Source organism: Oncorhynchus mykiss, chromosome 11 (assembly GCF_013265735.2).
Source record: "Oncorhynchus mykiss isolate Arlee chromosome 11, USDA_OmykA_1.1, whole genome shotgun sequence".
NCBI classification, from domain to species: domain Eukaryota; kingdom Metazoa; phylum Chordata; class Actinopteri; order Salmoniformes; family Salmonidae; genus Oncorhynchus; species Oncorhynchus mykiss.
In genome coordinates, this window is record NC_048575.1 from 78,987,120 (window position 1) to 79,009,504 (window position 22,385).

At 45.2% G+C, this 22,385-nt stretch overlaps 1 protein-coding gene across 3 annotated transcripts in view; it reads left to right on the plus strand.

Annotated features, from left to right (window-relative positions):
• Positions 1 to 22,385, plus strand: part of fras1 (Fraser extracellular matrix complex subunit 1) — a 352,007-nt gene that overhangs the window by 171,773 nt on the left and 157,849 nt on the right. For all 3 annotated transcript variants that reach the window (XM_036936462.1, XM_036936463.1, XM_036936464.1), the window contains exons 14-16: positions 13,576 to 13,719; positions 19,306 to 19,446; positions 19,814 to 19,954. In XM_036936462.1, the coding sequence (XP_036792357.1) occupies positions 13,576 to 13,719; positions 19,306 to 19,446; positions 19,814 to 19,954 (426 nt within the window). The remainder of the gene's footprint in view (positions 1 to 13,575; positions 13,720 to 19,305; positions 19,447 to 19,813; positions 19,955 to 22,385) is intronic.

Here is a 22,385-nt window from a genome sequence, read left to right on the forward strand (position 1 = left end):
TGATGCAACGTTATGGTCACTGTGGACAAAGGGTCAAAGTCAATGACCCTCGACCTGGTTCCCATGGGAACCTTCTTGGCCAGTTGTTTGGATTTAGTTGCTCCATTGTGTATGGAAATGGTTTACACAACAGCAGTTCTCAGTCCATTCATCAAGACTGGTAAAGCATGGGAATAGGGCAGTGAGAGTACAACACCAAACACCCAGACAGGTAGGCAGACAGACAATCAGACTGACAGGCAGGCAGACAGACAGACAGATATGCACTTAGACAGACAGACAGACAGACAGACAGACAGACAGACAGACAGACAGACAGACAGACAGACAGACCGGCAGGCATATGGACACTCAGACAGGCAGGCAGACAGACAGACAGACCGGCAGGCATATGGACACTCAGACAGGCAGGCAGGCAGACAGACAGACAGACAGACAGACAGACAGACAGAGAGACAGACAGACAGACAGACAGACAGACAGACAGACAGACAGACAGACAGACAGACAGACAGGCAGGCAGACAGACAGGCAGACAGACAGAAAGACAGGCACTCAAACGGACAGACAGACAGACAGACAGACAGACAGACAGACAGACAAACAGACAGAAAATGAGACAGAGAGACAGACAGACAGACAGACACTCAGGCAGACAGACCGACACTCAGACAGACAGACACTCAGACAGATAGACAGACAGACACACAGGCGGGCAGGTAGACAGACAAATAGACAGACAGACAGACAGACACTCAGACAGACAGACAGACAGACAGAAAGACAGTCAGACAGACAGACAGAAAGACAATGAGACAGACAGACAATGAGACAGACAGGCAGGCAGGCAGGCAGGCAGACAGGCAGGCATATGGACACTCAGACAGGCAGGCAGACAGACAAACAGACAATCAGACAGACAGACAGTCAGACAGACAGACAGACAGACAGACAGACACTCAGACAGACAGACAGACACTCAGACAGACAGACAGACAGACAGACAGACAGACAGACAGACAGACAGACAGACAGACAATGAGACAGACAGACAATGAGATAGACAGGCAGGCAGGCAGACAGGCAGACAGACAGACGAACGAACAGACAGACAGACAGACAGACAGACAGACAGGCAGACAGACAGACAGATAGGCAGACAGGCAGACAGGCAGACAGACATAAAATGAGACAGACAGACAGACAGACAGACACTCAGGCAGACAGACAGACACTCAGGCAGACAGACAGACACTCAGACAGACAGACACTCAGACAGATAGACAGACAGACACACAGGCGGGCAGGTAGACAGACAAATAGACAGACAGACAGACACTCAGACAGACAGACAGACAGACAGAAAGACAGACAGACAGACAGACAGACAGACAGACAGACAGACAGACAATGAGACAGACAGACAATGAGACAGACAGGCAGGCAAGCAGGCAGGCAGGCAGACAGGTAGGCATATGGACACTCAGACAGGCAGGCAGACAGACAAACATACACTCAGACAGACAGACAGACAGACAGACAGACAGACAGACAGACAGACAGACAGACAGACAGACAGACAGACAGACAGACACTCAGACAGACAGACAGACAGACAGACAGACAGACAGACAGACAGACAGACAGACAGACAGACAGACAGACAGACAGACAATGAGACAGACAGACAATGAGACAGACAGGCAGGCAGGCAGGCAGGCAGACAGGCAGGCATATGGACACTCAGACAGGCAGGCAGACAGACAAACAGACACTCAGACAGACAGACAGTCAGACAGACAGGCAGGCTGGAAGACAGACAGGTGTCTGGTGGCACTAAGACATCTCGGTGCCATGAATAAAAATGGCCTCACTGAAGACAAGCTAATAATGACAGGGCTACTGCCCCAAACACCTTAATCCATTACCAAACAGAGGCATGTCAAGGACAGAGAGAAATATATATATATATATATATATATAGAGAGAGAGAGAGAGAGAGAGAGAGAGAGAGAGAGAGAGAGAGAGAGAGAGAGAGAGAGAGAGAAAAATATTACCAGTCTACCTCCAGACCGGACCTCTCCCAGTTATTACCAGTCTAACTCCAGACTGGACCTCTCCCAGTAATTACCAGTCTACCTCCAGACTGGACCTCTCCCAGTTATTACCAGTCTAACTCCAGACTGGACCTCTCCCAGTAATTACCAGACTGGACCGCTCCCTGTAATTACCAGTCTAACTCCAGACTGGACCTCTCCCAGTAATTACCAGTCTACCTCCAGACTGGACCTCTCCCAGTAATTACCAGTATAACTCCAGACTGGACCTCTCCCAGTAATTACCAGTCTAACTCCAGACTGGACCTCTCCCAGTAATTACCAGACTGGACCGCTCCCTGTAATTACCAGTCTACCTCCAGACTGGACCTCTCCCAGTAATTACCAGTCTACCTCCAGACTGGACCTCTCCCAGTAATTACCAGTCTACCTCCAGACTGGACCTCTCCCAGTAATTACCAGTCTAACGCCAGACTGGACCTCTCCCAGTAATTACCAGACTGGACCGCTCCCTGTAATTACCAGTCTACCTCCAGACTGGACCTCTCCCAGTAATTACCAGTCTACCTCCAGACTGGACCTCTCCCAGTAATTACCAGTCTACCTCCAAACTGGACCTCTCCCAGTAATTACCAGTCTAACTCCAGACTGGACCTCTCCCAGTAATTACCAGACTGGACCGCTCCCTGTAATTACCAGTCTACCTCCAGACTGGACCTCTCCCAGTAATTACCAGTCTACCTCCAGACTGGACCTCTCCCAGTAATTATCAGTCTACCTCCAGACTGGACCTCTCCCAGTAATTACCAGTCTACCTCCAGACTGGACCTCTCCCAGTAATTACCAGTCTAACTCCAGACTGGACCACTGGCAGGCAGACAGAGGGCTCTAATGGGCTCCTCTCTTCTCAGGAGCCAATTAGAATGGTTTAGGCTGGGGCTTTCTCCAGTAACAGGCATCCTCTGGGGAGGACTGAGTGTGAAGGACTTGTAAGTCGGGGTATATAGGTCGGAAATGTCGGTCTGTAATCTCCAAACCGTACAGAACCGTAGATTTAGGCAGTCTGTCAAAATGTACTTTCTTACTGTACTTACTCGCCTTTAGCCAAAGATACATTCAGAATAAATCACTCGGCATCCATACGGCACAAGGCCTTTAGCCAAAGATACATTCAGAATAAATCACTCTGCATCTCTATAGCACAAGGCCTTTAGCCAAAGATACATTCAGAATAAATCACTCGGCATCCATACGGCACAAGGCCTTTAGCCAAAGATACATTCAGAATAAATCACTCAACATCTCTATAGCACAAGGCCTTTAGCCAAAGATACATTCAGAATAAATCACTCGGCATCCATACGGCACAAGGCCTTTAGCCAAAGATACATTCAGAATAAATCACTCTGCATCTCTATAGCACAAGGCCTTTAGCCAAAGATACATTCAGAATAAATCACTCAACATCTCTATAGCACAAGGCCTTTAGCCAAAGATACATTCAGAATAAATCACTCAACATCTCTATAGCACAAGGCCTTTAGCCAAAGATACATTCAGAATAAATCACTCAACATCTCTATAGCACAAGGCCTTTAGCCAAAGATACATTCAGAATAAATCACTCAACATCTCTATAGCACAAGGCCTTTAGCCAAAGATACATTCAGAATAAATCACTCAACATCTCTATAGCACAAGGCCTTTAGCCAAAGATACATTCAGAATAAATCACTCTGCATCTCTATAGCACAAGGCCTTTAGCCAAAGATACATTCAGAATAAATCACTCTGCATCTCTATAGCACAAGGCCTTTAGCCAAAGATACATTCAGAATAAATCACTCAGCATCCATACGGCACAAGGCCTTTAGCCAAAGATACATTCAGAATAAATCACTCTGCATCTCTATAGCACAAGGCCTTTAGCCAAAGATACATTCAGAATAAATCACTCTGCATCTCTATAGCACAAGGCCTTTAGCCAAAGATACATTCAGAATAAATCACTCAGCATCCATACGGCACAAGGCCTTTAGCCAAAGATACATTCAGAATAAATCACTCGGCATCCATACGGCACAAGGCCTTTAGCCAAAGATACATTCAGAATAAATCACTCTGCATCTCTATAGCACAAGGCCTTTAGCCAAAGATACATTCAGAATAAATCACTCTGCATCTCTATAGCACAAGGCCTTTAGCCAAAGATACATTCAGAATAAATCACTCTGCATCTCTATAGCACAAGGCCTTTAGCCAAAGATACATTCAGAATAAATCACTCTGCATCTCTATAGCACAAGGCCTTTAGCCAAAGATACATTCAGAATAAATAACTCGGCATCCATACGGCACAAGGCCTTTAGCCAAAGATACATTCAGAATAAATCACTCGGCATCTCTATACCACAAGGCCTTTAGCCAAAGATACATTCAGAATAAATCACTCGGCATCCATACGGCACAAGGCCTTTAGCCAAAGATACATTCAGAATAAATCACTCTGCATCTCTATAGCACAAGGCCTTTAGCCAAAGATACATTCAGAATAAATCACTCTGCATCTCTATAGCACAAGGCCTTTAGCCAAAGATACATTCAGAATAAATCACTCTGCATCTCTATAGCACAAGGCCTTTAGCCAAAGATACATTCAGAATAAATAACTCGGCATCCATACGGCACAAGGCCTTTAGCCAAAGATACATTCAGAATAAATCACTCAACATCTCTATAGCACAAGGCCTTTCGCCAAAGATACATTCAGAATAAATCACTCAGCATCCATACGGCACAAGGCCTTTAGCCAAAGATACATTCAGAATAAATCACTCTGCATCTCTATAGCACAAGGCCTTTCGCCAAAGATACATTCAGAATAAATCACTCAGCATCCATACGGTACAAGGCCCAGTAACGCTGCTCTCCATCCCTCAACACGCCAGTAGATCAGTCCTACATCATGAGCCCACGCCATGCCTGACCACTCATGGGGGCTGAGGTACGGGGTTTGCAGCAGGCATGCATGCCATAGCGAGGGCGTCAGAATTGGGTCGGATGTTTAGAGTTGGTGTGGGGTGCTGAAAAAAAGATAGAGAGAGAGAGGAGGGGAGGGTGTTTTTTTTGTGTGTAAAGTTTTTGTAAGGGTTCCATGACCCCCGGACCCCCCCAACCCTCCACATGGAGGAGTGGGGAGAGGATGGAGGGGGAGGAGGAAGGAGGGGGGAGGATGGACCACATGTTCCTGAAGGGGCATTGTGCCAAGGAACCTCATTCTCCCCTCCTCATCTCCTCTTCTGCTCTCCTCATCCCCTCTTCTCCTCTCCCCTCTTCTCCTCATTCTCTCATCTCATCCTCTCCTCATCCCCGCTTCTCCTCTCCATCTCATCTCATCTCATCCTATCCTCTCCTCTTCTCCTCTCCTCCCCTCTTCTCCTGTCATCCTCTCCTCATCCCCTCTTCTCATCTCCTCTCATCTTCTCCGTATCCCCTCTTCTCCTCTCCTCTCATCATCCCCTCTTCTCCTCTCCTCTCACCTCATCTCCACTCCTCTCATCCTCTCCTCTCACCTCTTCTCCTCTCCTCTCATCCTGTCCTCATCCCCTAATCTCCCCTCACCTCTTCTCCTCTCCTTCTACTACTTAGTGAGAGGCCTGACCTATTTCTATAGAAGAAGACCATTTTTTTGTTCTCAGCTTTTTAATTAACTCATCAATATGCTTTTTTAAAAGACAGCTTTTCATCTATCCAGATGCCCAGATATTTGTAAGCAGGGACACGATCAATAAGGACACCATCCAAAGTCCATAAATCATCAGAGTTATTTTTATCCTCCATAGAGAGCAACATAAACTTAATTTTATCTGCATTCAGTACTATATTCAGGTCAATTCAATGTTTTTGTAATACAATGAAGGCAGACTGTAGTTCATATAGAGCCTGGTCAACTGTGGGGGCAATAGAATACACAACAGTATCATCGGCATACAAGTGCGAGATTACATTTGTTTTACAGATATTCAATATTGTTAACATAAACGGTAAAAAATACAGGACCCAGAATCGACCCCTGCGGGACACCTTTCGTAATATACAGGAAACCTGATTTAACCCCATCAGTAGATACAGTAATGTTCAGTAGAGTTGTATCTTTCAAGTCCTTTTTAAACTGGTTTTACAAGCAGCCTGGTCTAGGTCAATTGAGGCAAGGCTCTGAATTAGCAGTGAGTGATCAACAGCATTGGAAGCCTTTGACAGGTCAATGAAGATGAGCAGCACAGTGTTGCCTTTTTGTCCATACGGTTAAGCACATCATTAACAAGTAGAGATGCAGCAGAGACCTATGGGTCTAAAACCCAACTGATGTACATGTAGAATACATTTAAAAGTTCCTAGCCGAGAATTATTCAAGGATTCTAATGTTTTAGCTAGGTGAGAACATTTTGAAATAGGCCTATAATTATTTAGGTCACAAGGGTCACCACCTTTGTGAATGGAGAGTACATGAGGCTCCTTCCAAACCTTGGGGATAGTAGATATAATTGTCAGGTTAGGGGTAGTACATGTGTCTCCTTCCAAACCTTGGGGATAGTAGATATAATCGTCAGGTTAAGGGGAGTACATGTGTCTCCTTCCCAACCTTGGGGATAGTAGTAAAAAATATATATTTTGATTTGTTTAACACTTTTTTGGTTACTTCATGATTCCATATGTGTTATTTACATCGTTTTTGTGTCTTCACTATTATTCTACAATGTAGAAAATAGTAAAAAATAAAGTAAAACCTTTGAATGAGTAGGTGTATCCAATCGTAAACAGCTGGTGCTGTATATCCATTGATTGTTGAAGAATATAACTTATAAATGCCTCATGAGCTTAGTTCAACTGTCACACTCCATCAGAACCCAAAATAGAATCTTGTTTTTCTCCAATGTGGTGATACATTTTTCATCAGCTTCAATTATTTCCTTAGATGAGGCTTTGTAAGTAAAGCAATATCTGCAGGCTGGCTGGATGGAAAAAGGCTTGAGTGGAGGCCTGGGCCTGTATCCACAAAAGCATCTCAGAGTAGAACATTGGTTGTAAGTGCTGAGAAGAGACATTTTACTCTTTTTACTCTCACGGGTACAAATAAAAGTGACTTTAGTCATAAGAGTCCACGACAGTCAACAGATATTTAGGAGTTCTCATTGTCTGGATAATAGAACAATGTAGTGAGTCAGTGGGTCCTGCTCCTCATGCAGCTGTCTGGATAATAGAACAATGTAGTGAGTCAGTGGGTCCTGCTCTACATGCAGCTGTCTGGATAATAGAACAATGTAGTGAGTCAGTGGGTCCTGCTCCTCATGCAGCTGTCTGGATAATAGAACAATGTAGTGAGTCAGTGGGTCCTGCTCCACATGCAGCTGTCTGGATAATAGAACAATGTAGTGAGTCAGTGGGTCCTGCTCCACATGCAGCTGTCTGGATAATATAACAATGTAGTGAGTCAGTGGGTCCTGCTCCTCATGCAGCTGTCTGGATAATAGAACAATGTAGTGAGTCAGTGGGTCCTGCTCCACATGCAGCTGTCTGGATAATAGAACAATGTAGTGAGTCAGTGGGTCCTGCTCCTCATGCAGCTGTCTGGATAATAGAACAATGTAGTGAGTCAGTGGGTCCTGCTCTACATGCAGCTGTCTGGATAATATAACAATGTAGTGAGTCAGTGGGTCCTGCTCCACATGCAGCTTGTCTAGATAATAGAACAATGTAGTGAGTCAGTGGGTCCTGCTCCACATGCAGCTTGTCTGGATAATAGAACAATGTAGTGAGTCAGTGGATCCTGCTCCTCATGCAGCTGTCTGGATAATAGAACAATGTAGTGAGTCAGTGGGTCCTGCTCCACATGCAGCTTGTCTGGATAATAGAACAATGTAGTGAGTCAGTGGGTCCTGCTCCACATGCAGCTGTCTGGATAATAGAACAATGTAGTGAGTCAGTGTGTCCTGCTCCTCATGCAGCTGTCCCAATCAGTTCAGAGTGACCAGCAGCTGTCTGGATAATATAACAATGTAGTGAGTCAGTGGGTCCTGCTCCACATGCAGCTTGTCTAGATAATAGAACAATGTAGTGAGTCAGTGGGTCCTGCTCCACATGCAACTTGTCTGGATAATAGAGCAATGTAGTGAGTCAGTGGGTCCTGCTCCACATGCAGCTTGTCTGGATAAGAGAACAATGTAGTGAGTCAGTGGGTCCTGCTCCACATGCAGCTGTCTGGATAATATAACAATGTAGTGAGTCAGTGGGTCCTGCTCCACATGCAGCTGTCTGGATAATAGAACAATGTAGTGAGTCAGTGTGTCCTGCTCCTCATGCAGCTGTCCCAATCAGTTCAGAGTGACCAGCAGCTGTCTGGATAATATAACAATGTAGTTAGTCAGTGGGTCCTGCTCCACATGCAGCTGTCTGGATAATATAACAATGTAGTGAGTCAGGGGGTCCTGCTCTACATGCAGCTGTCTGGATAATAGAACAATGTAGTGAGTCAGTGGGTCCTGCTCCTCATGCAGCTGTCTGGATAATAGAACAATGTAGTGAGTCAGTGGGTCCTGCTCCTCATGCAGCTGTCTGGATAATATAACAATGTAGTGAGTCAGTGGGTCCTGCTCTACATGCAGCTGTCTGGATAATATAACAATGTAGTGAGTCAGTGGGTCCTGCTCCACATGCAGCTTGTCTGGATAATAGAACAATGTAGTGAGTCAGTGGGTCCTGCTCCACATGCAGCTGTCTGGATAATAGAACAATGTAGTGAGTCAGTGGGTCCTGCTCCACATGCAGCTGTCTGGATAATAGAACAATGTAGTGAGTCAGTGGGTCCTGCTCCACATACAGCTGTCTGGATAATAGAACAATGTAGTGAGTCAGTGTGTCCTGCTCCTCATGCAGCTGTCCCAATCAGTTCAGAGTGACCAGCAGCTGTCTGGATAATATAACAATGTAGTGAGTCAGTGGGTCCTGCTCCACATGCAGCTTGTCTAGATAATAGAACCATGTAGTGAGTCAGTGGGTCCTGCTCCACATGCAGCTTGTCTGGATAATAGAGCAATGTAGTGAGTCAGTGGGTCCTGCTCCACATGCAGCTTGTCTGGATAATAGAACAATGTAGTGAGTCAGTGGGTCCTGCTCCGCATGCAGCTGTCTGGATAATAGAACAATGTAGTGAGTCAGTGGGTCCTGCTCCACATGCAGCTTGTCTGGATAATAGAACAATGTAGTGAGTCAGTGTGTCCTGCTCCTCATGCAGCTGTCTGGATAATAGAACAATGTAGTGAGTCAGTGGGTCCTGCTACACATGCAGCTGTCTAAATACTAGAACAATGTAGTGAGTCAGTGGGTCCTGCTCCACATGCAGCTGTCCCAATCAGTTCAGAGTGACCAGCAGATGTCTGGATAAGAGAACAATGTAGTGAGTCAGTGGGTCCTGCTCCACATGCAGCTGTCTAAATCAGTTCAGAGTGACCAGCAGCTGTCTGGATAATATAACAATGTAGTGAGTCAGTGGGTCCTGCTCCACATGCAGCTTGTCTAGATAATAGAAAAATGTAGTGAGTCAGTGGGTCCTGCTCCACATGCAGCTTGCCTGGATAATAGAGCAATGTAGTGAGTCAGTGGGTCCTGCTCCACATGCAGCTGTCTGGATAATAGAACAATGTAGTGAGTCAGTGGGTCCTGCTCCACATGCAGCTGTCTGGATAATAGAACAATGTAGTGAGTCAGTGGGTCCTGCTCCACATGCAGCTGTCCCAATCAGTTCAGAGTGACCAGCAGCTGTCTGGATAATAGAACAATGTAGTGAGTTAGTGGGTCCTGCTCCACATGCAGCTGTCTGGATAATAGAACAATGTAGTGAGTCAGTGGGTCCTGCTCCACATGCAGCTGTCTGGATAATAGAACAATGTAGTGAGTCAGTGGGTCCTGCTCCACATGCAGCTGTCTGGATAATAGAACAATGTAGTGAGTCAGTGGGTCCTGCTCCTCATGCAGCTGTCTGGATAATAGAACAATGTAGTGAGTCAGTGGGTCCTGCTCCATATGCAGCTGTCTGGATAATAGAACAATGTAGTGAGTCAGTGTGTCCTGCTCCACATGCAGCTGTCTAGATAATGTATCAAGTGCGTTGAAATGACGGTAATGTTGTCAAAATTCCCAAATTTGTTAAAATGTTTTACCATTTCAACATTTGATGTACAGCCACATTCACCGTGGTTCTCTGGAACGTTCTATAGAGTTCACAGCTGGAGATGCCCCTTCGTGATTGGTTATTCCACATAATTTTAACAATGTCAATTGTTATGTCCATCTCCCCTTTGCGGTACCTCAAACTGTCGTGATTACCAGCTGAGATAAACTTTTCACACAGAATGGGGACTGTGTGTGTGTGTGTGTGTGTGTGTGTGTGTGTGTGTGTGTGTGTGTGTGTGTGTGTGTGTGTGTGTGTGTGTGTGTGTGTGTGTGTGTCAGTGCATGCTTGTGTGTGTGTGTGTTTTCTTGAAGAACTCTCTGCATTGCTCTGTCTGCATTTGGTCCCCAGAGTTCTCCTTCCTTCACACCCGGTTTATGAATCTCTGGCTGTACTAGAATCAACTACTGCCCTGCCGTCACTCCCTCTCAGAACTGGCCTATTTCCATACTACACAATGGGGAGGCAGGTAGCCTAGTGGTTAGAGTGTAGAGGCGGCAGGTAGCCTAGTGTTTAGAGTGTAGAGGCGGCAGGTAGCCTAGTGGTTAGAGTGTGGAGGCGGCAGGTAGCCTAGTGGTTAGAGTGTAGAGGCGGCAGGTAGCCTAGTGGTTAGAGTGTGGAGGCGGCAGGTAGCCTAGTGGTTAGAGTGTAGGGGCGGCAGGGTAGCCTAGTGGTTAGAGTGTAGAGGCGGCAGGTAGCCTAGTGGTTAGAGTGTAGAGGCGGCAGGTAGCCTAGTGGTTAGAGTGTAGAGGCGGCAGGTAGCCTAGTGGTTAGAGTGTAGAGGCGGCAGGTAGCCTAGTGGTTAGAGTGTGGAGGCGGCAGGTAGCCTAGTGGTTAGAGTGTAGAGGCGGCAGGTAGCCTAGTGGTTAGAGTGTAGAGGCGGCAGGTAGCCTAGTGGTTAGAGTGTAGGTACAGCAGGTAGCCTAGTGGTTAGAGTGTAGTGGCGGCAGGTAGCCTAGTGGTTAGAGTGTAGAGGCGGCAGGTAGCCTAGTGGTTAGAGTATGGAGGCGGCAGATAGCCTAGTGGTTAGAGTGTAGGGGCGGCAGGGTAGCCTAGTGGTTAGAGTGTAGAGGCGGCAGGTAGCCTAGTGATTAGAGTGTAGAGGCGGCAGGTAGCCTAGTGGTTAGAGTGTAGAGGCGGCAGGTAGCCTAGTGGTTAGAGTGTGGAGGCGGCAGGTAGCCTAGTGGTTAGAGTGTAGGGGCGGCAGGGTAGCCTAGTGGTTAGAGTGTAGAGGCGGCAGGTAGCCTAGTGGTTAGAGTGTAGAGGCGGCAGGTAGCCTAGTGATTAGAGTGTAGAGGCGGCAGGTAGCCTAGTGGTTAGAGTGTAGAGGCGGCAGGTAGCCTAGTGGTTAGAGTGTGGAGGCGGCAGGTAGCCTAGTGGTTAGAGTGTAGAGGCGGCAGGTAGCCTAGTGGTTAGAGCGTTGGTCCAGTGTCCGAAAGGTTGCTAGATTGAATCCCCGAGCTGACAAGGTAAAAATCTGTCGTTCTGCCCCTGAACAATGCAATTAACCCACTGTTCCCTGGTAGACCGTCATTGAAAATAAGAATTTGTTCTTAACTGACTTGCCTAGTTAAATATATATATTTTTTTACAAGTGTGTGAATTGGAAATCCGAGGACGGGGTCACAGCCAAGGACTTACCCCTTAAAATACTAAACACATTCACCTACAAAGATTTATAGTCACACATAAATATGCACATAGTTTAATCAGCTTGCTCGCACACACACACACACCCCCAGTAAGTGACCTCGGGTTCTGTTTACCTCCTGGTTTGGTTCACCATCCAGAGAGAGGTTATGTTTCTCTTCCTGGTTTGGTTCACCATCCAGAGAGAGGTTATGTTTCTCTTCCTGGTTTGGTTCACCATCCAGAGAGAGGTTATGTTTCTCTTCCTGGTTTGGTTCACCATCCAGATAGAGGTTATGTTTCTCTTCCTGGTTTGGTTCACCATCCAGAGAGAGGTTATGTTTCTCTTCCTGGTTTGGTTCACCATCCAGATAGAGGTTATGTTTCTCTTCCTGGTTTGGTTCACCATCCAGAGAGAGGTTATGTTTCTCTTCCTGGTTTGGTTCACCATCCAGAGAGAGGTTATGTTTCTCTTCCTGGTTTGGTTCACCATCCAGAGAGAGGTTATGTTTCTCTTCCTGGTTTGGTTCACCATCCAGAGAGAGGTTATGTTTCTCCTCCTGGTTTGGTTCCCCATCCAGATAGAGGTTATGTTTCTCTTCCTGGTTTGGTTCCCCATCCAGAGAGAGGTTATGTTTCTCTTCCTGGTTTGGTTCACCATCCAGAGAGAGGTTATGTTTCTCTTCCTGGTTTGGTTCACCATCCAGAGAGAGGTTATGTTTCTCTTCCTGGTTTGGTTCACCATCCAGAGAGAGGTTATGTTTCTCTTCCTGGTTTGGTTCACCATCCAGAGAGAGATTATGTTTCTCTTCCTGGTTTGGTTCCCCATCCAGAGAGAGGTTATGTTTCTCTTCCTGGTTTGGTTCCCCATCCAGAGAGAGGTTATGTTTCTCTTCCTGGTTTGGTTCCCCATCCAGAGAGAGGTTATGTTTCTCTTCCTGGTTTGGTTCCCCATCCAGAGAGAGGTTATGTTTCTCTTCCTGGTTTGGTTCCCCATCCAGAGAGAGGTTATGTTTCTCTTCCTGGTTTGGTTCACCATCCAGAGGTTATGTTTCTCTTCCTGGTTTGGTTCACCATCCAGAGAGAGGTTATGTTTCTCTTCCTGGTTTGGTTCCCCATCCAGATAGAGGTTATGTTTCTCTTCCTGGTTTGGTTCACCATCCAGAGAGAGGTTATGTTTCTCCTCCTGGTTTGGTTCACCATCCAGGATGGTGTTTCCTACAGTATATCCACTGAGTTAGGGCAGGTGTGGATTAACCTTTTAGATGCTGAATATACAGTATATCCTACAGTGTAACCAACAGTATATCCTACAGTATATCCTACAGTGTAACCAACAGTATATCCTTCAGTATATCCTACAGTGTAACCAACAGTATATCCTACAGTATATCCTACAGTATATCCTACAGTATATCCTACATTATATCCTACAGTGTAACCAACAGTATATCCTACAGTGTAACCAACAGTATATCCTACATTATATCCTACAGTGTATCCAGTGTATGATCTCTTCCATATTTATATTTTTCCTCTCTCTCTCTCTCTTTCTCTCTCTCTCTCTCTCTCTCTCTCTCTCTTTCTCTCTCTCTCTCTCTCTCTCTGACACTCTCTCTCTCACCCCCCCTCTCTCTATATTTCTCTCTATCTCTCCACCAGGTTGCCATGCATCCTGTTCAGTGTGCTCAGGGCCGAGCCAGCAGGACTGTGTGTGGTGTTCTGACCCGTCTCACCTCCTCAGAGATGGACTCTGTGTCCCAGACTGTGACCAAGGCTACTACACACAGCAAGGAACCTGTTATGGTGAGCACAGAATCCATTGGGAAGGTTTCCCTGACACAGATTAAGCCTCGTCTTAGAACAACAACAAAAAAACATTTCAAAAACAGGTCAATTGAGAATCTCCATTGAAATGACTTTTTACACCAGTACTAGGAAAAGGGGATACCTAGCCAGTTGTCCAACTGAATGTATTCAACTGAAATGTGTCTTCTACATTTAACCCAACCCCTCTGAATCAGAGAGGTGTGGGGGCTGCCTTAATCAACATCCACAGCACCCAGGGAACAGTGGGTTAACTGCCTTGCTCAGGGGCAGAACAACAGACTTTTACCTTGTCAGCTCAGTGATTCGATCCAGCCACCTTCCGGGTCCTAGTCCAACGCTCTAACCACTAGGCTACCTGCCGCCCCGTATGCCAGGAATCCTGCTCATCAAATCAGAATGACTAGAACATGTTATGGTGAGCAGAACTGCAACTGACACTCCCATTGGTTTAGGACAACGTTTCCGTGGTGAGTTGACCGGCGGCCATCTTGAGTTATTTTGAATTCTGTAGTTACTGTTCTTAAAACGGCTCTTAAAGCCATTTTCCTCATCTTTGTTTTTGGTAATAGATGACACAAAATTATAATATCTCGCTGGAATGTATTTAGCAAAGACAAATGTAGGTGTATCATGTTTGACTGCAAGGAAAATTACTATTACGGTTTGTGTTTTCTAAGGTTCAGGGCAGTACTTTAAAACCTGTTTTATTCTTCTCTCTGTCACGAGGGGAGTTGCTAAAGATGCTCTGAGGGTGGTGGGGTTATTGACGATGGTACCCAGACCCACGAGCCACTGCGTCCCCTCACGATGAGTTCTATTGTTTTTTTGTGGCCCCCACCCCTATCAAAGTTGCCCATCCCTGGCTTAGGGCCTAGTGTGTACAACAAAGAGTTTTCATATGAACTAGAGGGGAAGATTTTGTTCACTTCGCTTTTCTTCTCTGTAACCCACCAGAGCGTTGTTAGCCTCCCCCACACGAGTAAAGTGGCTAGTCAGCACTCCACACACTGTTTATAACAACCAAAACAAACTGTTTTTAATTATACCTTATTGCAATCTTAATGAGGATCCACATCTCCTTAAATAAACCACATGAATATCAATTGTTTCGCATTTGAAAGAAAAAGATGGAAAAGAGTGGTAGAACTCAGCAAAAATAAATCCCTTCTAGGCCTTGAGCTGAGTGAGGACTTGTGTCCCAAACGGCACCCTATTCCCAATTTAGTGTACTCATTTTAACCAGGGCTCATGTTCCCTATTTAGTGCACTCATTTTAACCAGGGCCCATGGGGAATGAGGGAATATATATAATGTAGGGTGCCATTTGGGACACAGGGAGGGAGTTATTCACCGGTTGAGATGAGCCATTCTCTTCATAGTTCTGAAGGATCTATAGCAACATGGAGATATAACCTAATACTATTATAGTAGCTATAGCAACATGGAGATATAACCTAAGACTTTTATAGTAGCTATAGCAACATGGAGATATAACCTAAGACTATTATAGTAGCTATAGCAACATGGAGATATAACCTAAGACTATTATAGTAGCTATAGCAACATGGATATATAACCTAAGACTATTATAGTAGCTATAGCAACATGGAGATATAACCTAAGACTATTATAGTAGCTATAGCAACATGGAGATATAACCTAAGACTATTATAGTAGCTATAGCAACATGGAGATATAACCTAAGACTATTATAGTAGCTATAGCAACATGGAGATATAACCTAACTAAGACTATTATAGTAGCTATAGCAACATGGAGATATAACCTAAGACTATTATAGTAGCTATAGCAACATGGAAAGAGAACCTAAGACTATTATAGTAGCTATAGCAACATGGAGATATAACCTAAGACTATTATAGTAGCTATAGCAACATGGAGAGAGAACCTAAGACTATTATAGTAGCTATAGCAACATGGAGATATAACCTAAGACTATTATAGTAGCTATAGCAACATGGAGATATAACCTAAGACTATTATAGTAGCTATAGCAACATGGAAAGAGAACCTAAGACTATTATAGTAGCTAAAGCAACATGGAGATATAACCTAAGACTATTATAGTAGCTATAGCAACATGGCGATATAACCTAAGACTATTATAGTAGCTACAGCAACATGGAGATATAACCTAAGACTATTATAGTAGCTGTATGTCTTCATAGAAATGTCAACACTCCAAACAAAGTCTTTGACAGAAAGGTCCAACTGCTAGGAGCATGTCTATCTTGATATTCATGAGCCATTGTAAATACCTGAACTTTAAGAACTGGAGACAGCTTAGTGTTTCCCTGCCTTTCCTGGTTAGTGTGTTTTCATTCATGGTTGTGTTAATGGGGGCTTTTCTTTCCCCCTCAAGCTAAGCAAACTGCAGGAAAGGGATTGGATTGACTCAATGTCTTTGTGGGAGACAGGAGTTAAGGGGCTTGTTTGAACAAGTCGGTATTTTGGATTACAAATTGATTATTTGGCATGTGCTTATTAACATATAAGTAAGGCAATATTTTGTTTGGTAGTTTAATACTGAAGGTATATTTGACTTTGGGGCGTTTTTTATTTATTTATTATTATTTATTTTTTTATTTAGTTTTCTCCCCAATTTCGTGGTACCCAATTGTTTTTAGTAGCTACTATCTTGTCTCATTGCTACAACTCCCGTACGGGCTCGGGAGAGACGAAGGCTGAATGTCATGCGTCCTCCGATACACAACCCAACCAGCCGTACTGCTTCTTAACACAGCGCGCATCCAACCCGGAAGCCAGCCGCACCAATGTGTCGGAGGCTACACCGTGCACCTGGCAACCTTGGCTAGCGCGCACTGCGCCCGGCCCGCCACAGGAGTCGCTGGTGCGCGATGAGACAAGGAGATCCCTACCGACCAATCCCTCCCTAACCCGGACGACGCTAGGCCAATTGTGCGTCGCCCCACGGACCTCCCGGTCGCGGCCGGTTACGACAGAGCTTGGGCGCGAACCCAGGGACTTTGATGGCACAGCTGGTGCTGCAGTACAGCGCCCTTAACCACTGCGCCACCCAGGAGGCCGACTTTGGGCGTTTTCACACATAGTTTTGAGCTGAAGTTCCAATAAGAGTTTGATTATTTGTTACATTGAATTTGTTTCATTTGGTCTGCTTGGTTTCACATTTGTCTTTGTATTTATTATGGATCCCCATTAGTTCCTGCTTAGGCAGCAGCTACTCTTCCTGGAGTTTATTATGGATCCCCATTGGTTCCTGCCAAGGCAGCAGCTACTCTTCCTGTGGTTTATTATGGATCCCCATTGGTTCCTGCCAAGGCAGCAGCTACTCTTCCTGTGGTTTATTATGGATCCCCGTTAGTTCCTGCCAAGGCAGCAGCTACTCTTCCTGTGGTTTATTATGGATCCCCATTGGTTTGTGCCAAGGCAGCAACTACTCTTTCTGTGGTTTATTATGGATCCCCATTGGTTCCTGCCAAGGCAGCAGCTACTCTTCCTGTGGTTTATTATGGATACCCATTAGTTCCTGCTGCTGGGGTTTATTATGGATCCCCTTTAGTTCCTGCCAAGGCAGCAACTACTCGTCCTGGGGTTTATTATGGATCCCCCTTAGTTCCTGCCAAGGCAGCAACTACTCTTCCTGGGGTTATTATGGATACCCATTAGTTCCTGCTGCTGGGGTTTATTATGGATCCCCCTTTGTTCCTGCCAAGGCAGCAACTACTCTTCCTGGGGTTATTATGGATACCCAATAGTTCCTGCTTAGGCAGCAGCTTCTCTTCCTGGGGTTTATTATGGATCCCCATTCGTTCCTGCTAAGGCAGCAGCTACTCTTCCCGGGGTTTATTATGGATCCCCATTAGTTCCTGCTAAGACAGCAGCTACTCTTCCTGGGGTCCTTCAAAATTAAGGCAGTTCTACAATTTTAATAACATTAGAACACATTCACAACACATTACGTGTGTTTCTTCAGGCCCTCTACTCTACTACCACGTACTGTATCTACAATACAACATCCAGGTGTGCCACAGGAGTCTGCTAAGCGGATAATGGCTAGAACGGCGCTGTCACACCTGCCGCTGCTCTCCCTCTCTGGCGCCTTCAAGGACGCCAGGCTGCCCTTCATTACGCACACCTGTCACCATCATTACACACAGCAGCGCTCATTGGATTCACCTCGACTCCCTCCCTTTGTTGATTGCCTTCCCTATTTCTGTATACTTCCCCGTTTGTTCCCTGTGTTAGCATTGATGTCGTTGTTTCTTCCCCCGGTCCAGACGCCTGTCCTGTTTCCTGTTTCCTGTTTCATGTCCATTGCTCATTAAATGTTCTCCCTGTACCTGCTTCTCGTCTCCCGGCGTCGTTCCTCACAGTTACAAATGGAAATGGGTATCAAACACCTGGAAACCACCTGTTTGATGTATTTGTTACATTCCACTTGTTCCACTCCAGTCGTTACCACGACCGCGTCCTCCCCAATTAAGGTGTCACCAACCTCCTGTGATGTGTATGTGTGTTTATAGTGCGTATGTTATGATGTGTGTGTGTGTAAGCATGTGTCTATATTTGTGTTGCTTCACAGTCCCCGCTGTTCCATAAGGTGTATTTTTATCTGTTTTTTAAATCTGATTTTACTGCTTTCGTCAGTTACTTGATGTGGATAGAGTTCCATGTAGTCACGGCTCTATGTAGTATTGTGCGCCTCCCATAGTCTGTTCTGGACTTGGGGACTGTGAAGAGACCTCTTGTGGTATGTCTTGTGGAGTATGCATGGGTGCATTCAACCTCTCACAAATACAAGTAGTGATAAAGTCAATCTCTCCTCCACTTTGAGCCAGGAGAGATCGACATGCATATTATTAATGTTAGCCAAATGTCAAACAAACTAAAACTCATGTTAAAGCCATCTATGAGTATCATAAAGCATCACTTGTGTGTCCCAATCTTCATTTCACTTTCGTTTTGGTCTTCCAACTACATGCCGGAGGAAACTACGAAGTGAATAAACTACATTCAGTCGTCTATATCCCTGGTATAGACAGACCCCTGTCTCCCCTAATCTAATCTGCATTGGATGAGCTCATAAATGAGGTGCCACTCACAGAATGTTTCAGCCATATCAGGTTTTGATGCTGTGTGCTGTGATCAGTCAAACAACCAATCATACTGCGCCACTCTGGTTCTTTTCCTGTGTTTGGTCTGGACTGCTTGCTCACCTGCAGCGAACCGCACCAAGGCACCGTGTTGTTCAGTGCCCTCCTGAGTGCGAATAGATTTTTCACACCAGTCCAAAGAAACCCAACTAAGGGGGTAAACTCACCGGAGTTCGGGGGAAAAAAACGCTCCAAACCAATTAGCGTGTGAAAGCCCCTTTATAAGTGACAAAGAATATATCTCACACATATGCTGTTGAGCAGTAAATTTAAACTGTTTTATTAAAATGTTAAATTGTAGATACATTTAAAATGGTTAAATATAATGTGTGTGTGTGTGTGTGTGTGTGTGTGTGTGTGTGTGTGTGTGTGTGTGTGTGTGTGTGTGTGTGTGTCATCCCCACAGCATGTGATTCGTCCTGCTCTTCCTGTTACCCTGACAACCCCAAGTGCACGAGCTGCCCCCAGGGCTCTGCTATGCATCATGGGAAATGTATTTCCCACTGTCCAGAACAGCATTACATAGACGACCATGGACGCTGTAGAGGTAAGCAACTCCTCAACAGAGTTCACATGAATACCTCTCGTAGTGCTGGGCTGCACCAAAAACCTGCACATAGTTTATAGCCCTTGTGTCTTCATGGCAGGCTTATGTCCTACCCCAGCTCTAGCATTCCTGCTTCAACTAATCAACTCATCAGTGCATTAATTGATTTAGCGAATCAGGTTTTTGTTCATGGTGGGTAGGAACAAAAACCTGCACTTGCTGGATCGCAAGAAAGGCATTTCACTTTACATTTAACGTTACAATAAAAACTTGAACCTTGAACCGACAATGTTTTATTAGTGTTGAAACTAGCCGAGTCCTGATTGGCTCCAACAGTGTGACTGACCTCTGACCTATTCATTCTCAGCCTGTCACAGCTCCTGCTGGTCCTGCTCCGGCCCCTCTGTGTCCCAGTGTACCCTTTGTTCCCAGGGACTGTCCCTACACCAGGGCCAGTGTCTGGAGTCCTGCGGAGATGGGCTGTACCACCAGGATCAGACCTGTCACAGTAAGAACCTTCCTCTAGAGTAGTTAGGGTTTAGGGGTTTAGGGCTTGAGTTGGGCTTAAGGTTACTACAAACTTTGTGCCTGCAAAAATGAAAATACTAAAATCATTTTTTGGAGTAGGTGTTACATGAGGTCCTCGTCGGTCCCGCTCCCATTCACAAGGGGACGATTATTTATGTCTTTTCATTTTGTGAAAGCAAGGAAGAGTCGCTTTCTCTTGCTATTAATGACTTGCTGGCAGCCTTGCTAAAAACATAGCAGGCTAGCTAGCCTTTTTAGCATTCCACATCTCCATGTGTAATAATCAGATTTATTTAAAAAAAGATGCCCTGGCAAATATTCGTAAACTTACCAGTGTATCCTAAACATTATACCAGTTTGATAATGCTGCTTGGGTATTCATTCCCATATCAGCTAAAACTAGAACTTCATCATGTTTTGATAAAGAGAAACAAAGGAGTTGAATACTTATTGACTCAAAACATTTTAGCTTCTCATTTTATACAAAAAAAATTTGTAACATTTTCTAAGAACATAATTCCCCTTTGACATCATGGGGGAGAGTGACACAAACTTCAATTTAATACATTTTTAATTCAGGCTGTAATACAACAAAATGTGTGAAACGTTCAGGTACTCAATACTTTCTGAAGGTACTCAGGGTTTGGAACAGGTTCAGGGATGTGAATACTTTCTGAAGGTACTCAGGGTTTGGAACAGGTTCAGGGATGTGAATACTTTCTGAAGGTACTCAGGGTTTGGAACAGGTTCAGGGATGTGAATACTTTCTGAAGGTACTCATGGTTTGGAACAGGTTCGGGGATGTGAATACTTTCTGAAGGTACTCAGGGTTTGGAACAGGTTCAGGGATGTGAATACTTTCTGAAGGTACTCAGGGTTTGGAACAGGTTCAGGGATGTGAATACTTTCTGAAGGTACTCAGGGTTTGGAACAGGTTCAGGGATGTGAATACTTTCTGAAGGTACTCAGGGTTTGGAACAGGTTCGGGGATGTGAATACTTTCTGAAGGTACTCAGGGTTTGGAACAGGTTCGGGGATGTGAATACTTTCTGAAGGTACTCATGGTTTGGAACAGGTTCAGGGATGTGAATACTTTCTGAAGGTACTCAGGGTTTGGAACAGGTTCGGGGATGTGAATACTTTCTGAAGGTACTCAGGGTTTGGAACAGGTTCAGGGATGTGAATACTTTCTGAAGGTACTCAGGGTTTGGAACAGGTTCAGGGATGTGAATACTTTCTGAAGGTACTCAGGGTTTGGAACAGGTTCGGGGATGTGAATACTTTCTGAAGGTACTCAGGGTTTGGAACAGGTTCAGGGATGTGAATACTTTCTGAAGGTACTCAGGGTTTGGAACAGGTTCAGGGATGTGAATACTTTCTGAAGGTACTCAGGGTTTGGAACAGGTTCAGGGATGTGAATACTTTCTGAAGGTACTCAGGGTTTGGAACAGGTTCAGGGATGTGAATACTTTCTGAAGGTACTCAGGGTTTGGAACAGGTTCGGGGATGTGAATACTTTCTGAAGGTACTCAGGGTTTGGAACAGGTTCAGGGATGTGAATACTTTCTGAAGGTACTCAGGGTTTGGAACAGGTTCAGGGATGTGAATACTTTCTGAAGGTACTCAGGGTTTGGAACAGGTTCAGGGATGTGAATACTTTCTGAAGGTACTCAGGGTTTGGAACAGGTTCAGGGATGTGAATACTTTCTGAAGGTACTCAGGGTTTGGAACAGGTTCAGGGATGTGAATACTTTCTGAAGGTACTCAGGGTTTGGAACAGGTTCAGGGATGTGAATACTTTCTGAAGGTACTCAGGGTTTGGAACAGGTTCAGGGATGTGAATACTTTCTGAAGGTACTCAGGGTTTGGAACAGGTTCAGGGATGTGAATACTTTCTGAAGGTACTCAGGGTTTGGAACAGGTTCAGGGATGTGAATACTTTCTGAAGGTACTCAGGGTTTGGAACAGGTTCAGGGATGTGAATACTTTCTGAAGGTACTCAGGGTTTGGAACAGGTTCAGGGATGTGAATACTTTCTGAAGGTACTCATGGTTTGGAACAGGTTCAGGGATGTGAATACTTTCTGAAGGTACTCAGGGTTTGGAACAGGTTCAGGGATGTGAATACTTTCTGAAGGTACTCAGGGTTTGGAACAGGTTCAGGGATGTGAATACTTTCTGAAGGTACTCAGGGTTTGGAACAGGTTCGGGGATGTGAATACTTTCTGAAGGTACTCAGGGTGTGGAACAGGTTCAGGGATGTGAATACTTTCTGAAGGTACTCAGGGTTTGGAACAGGTTCGGGGACGTGAATACTTTCTGAAGGTACTCAGGGTGTGGAACAGGTTCAGGGATGTGAATACTTTCTGAAGGTACTCAGGGTGTGGAACAGGTTCGGGGATGTGAATACTT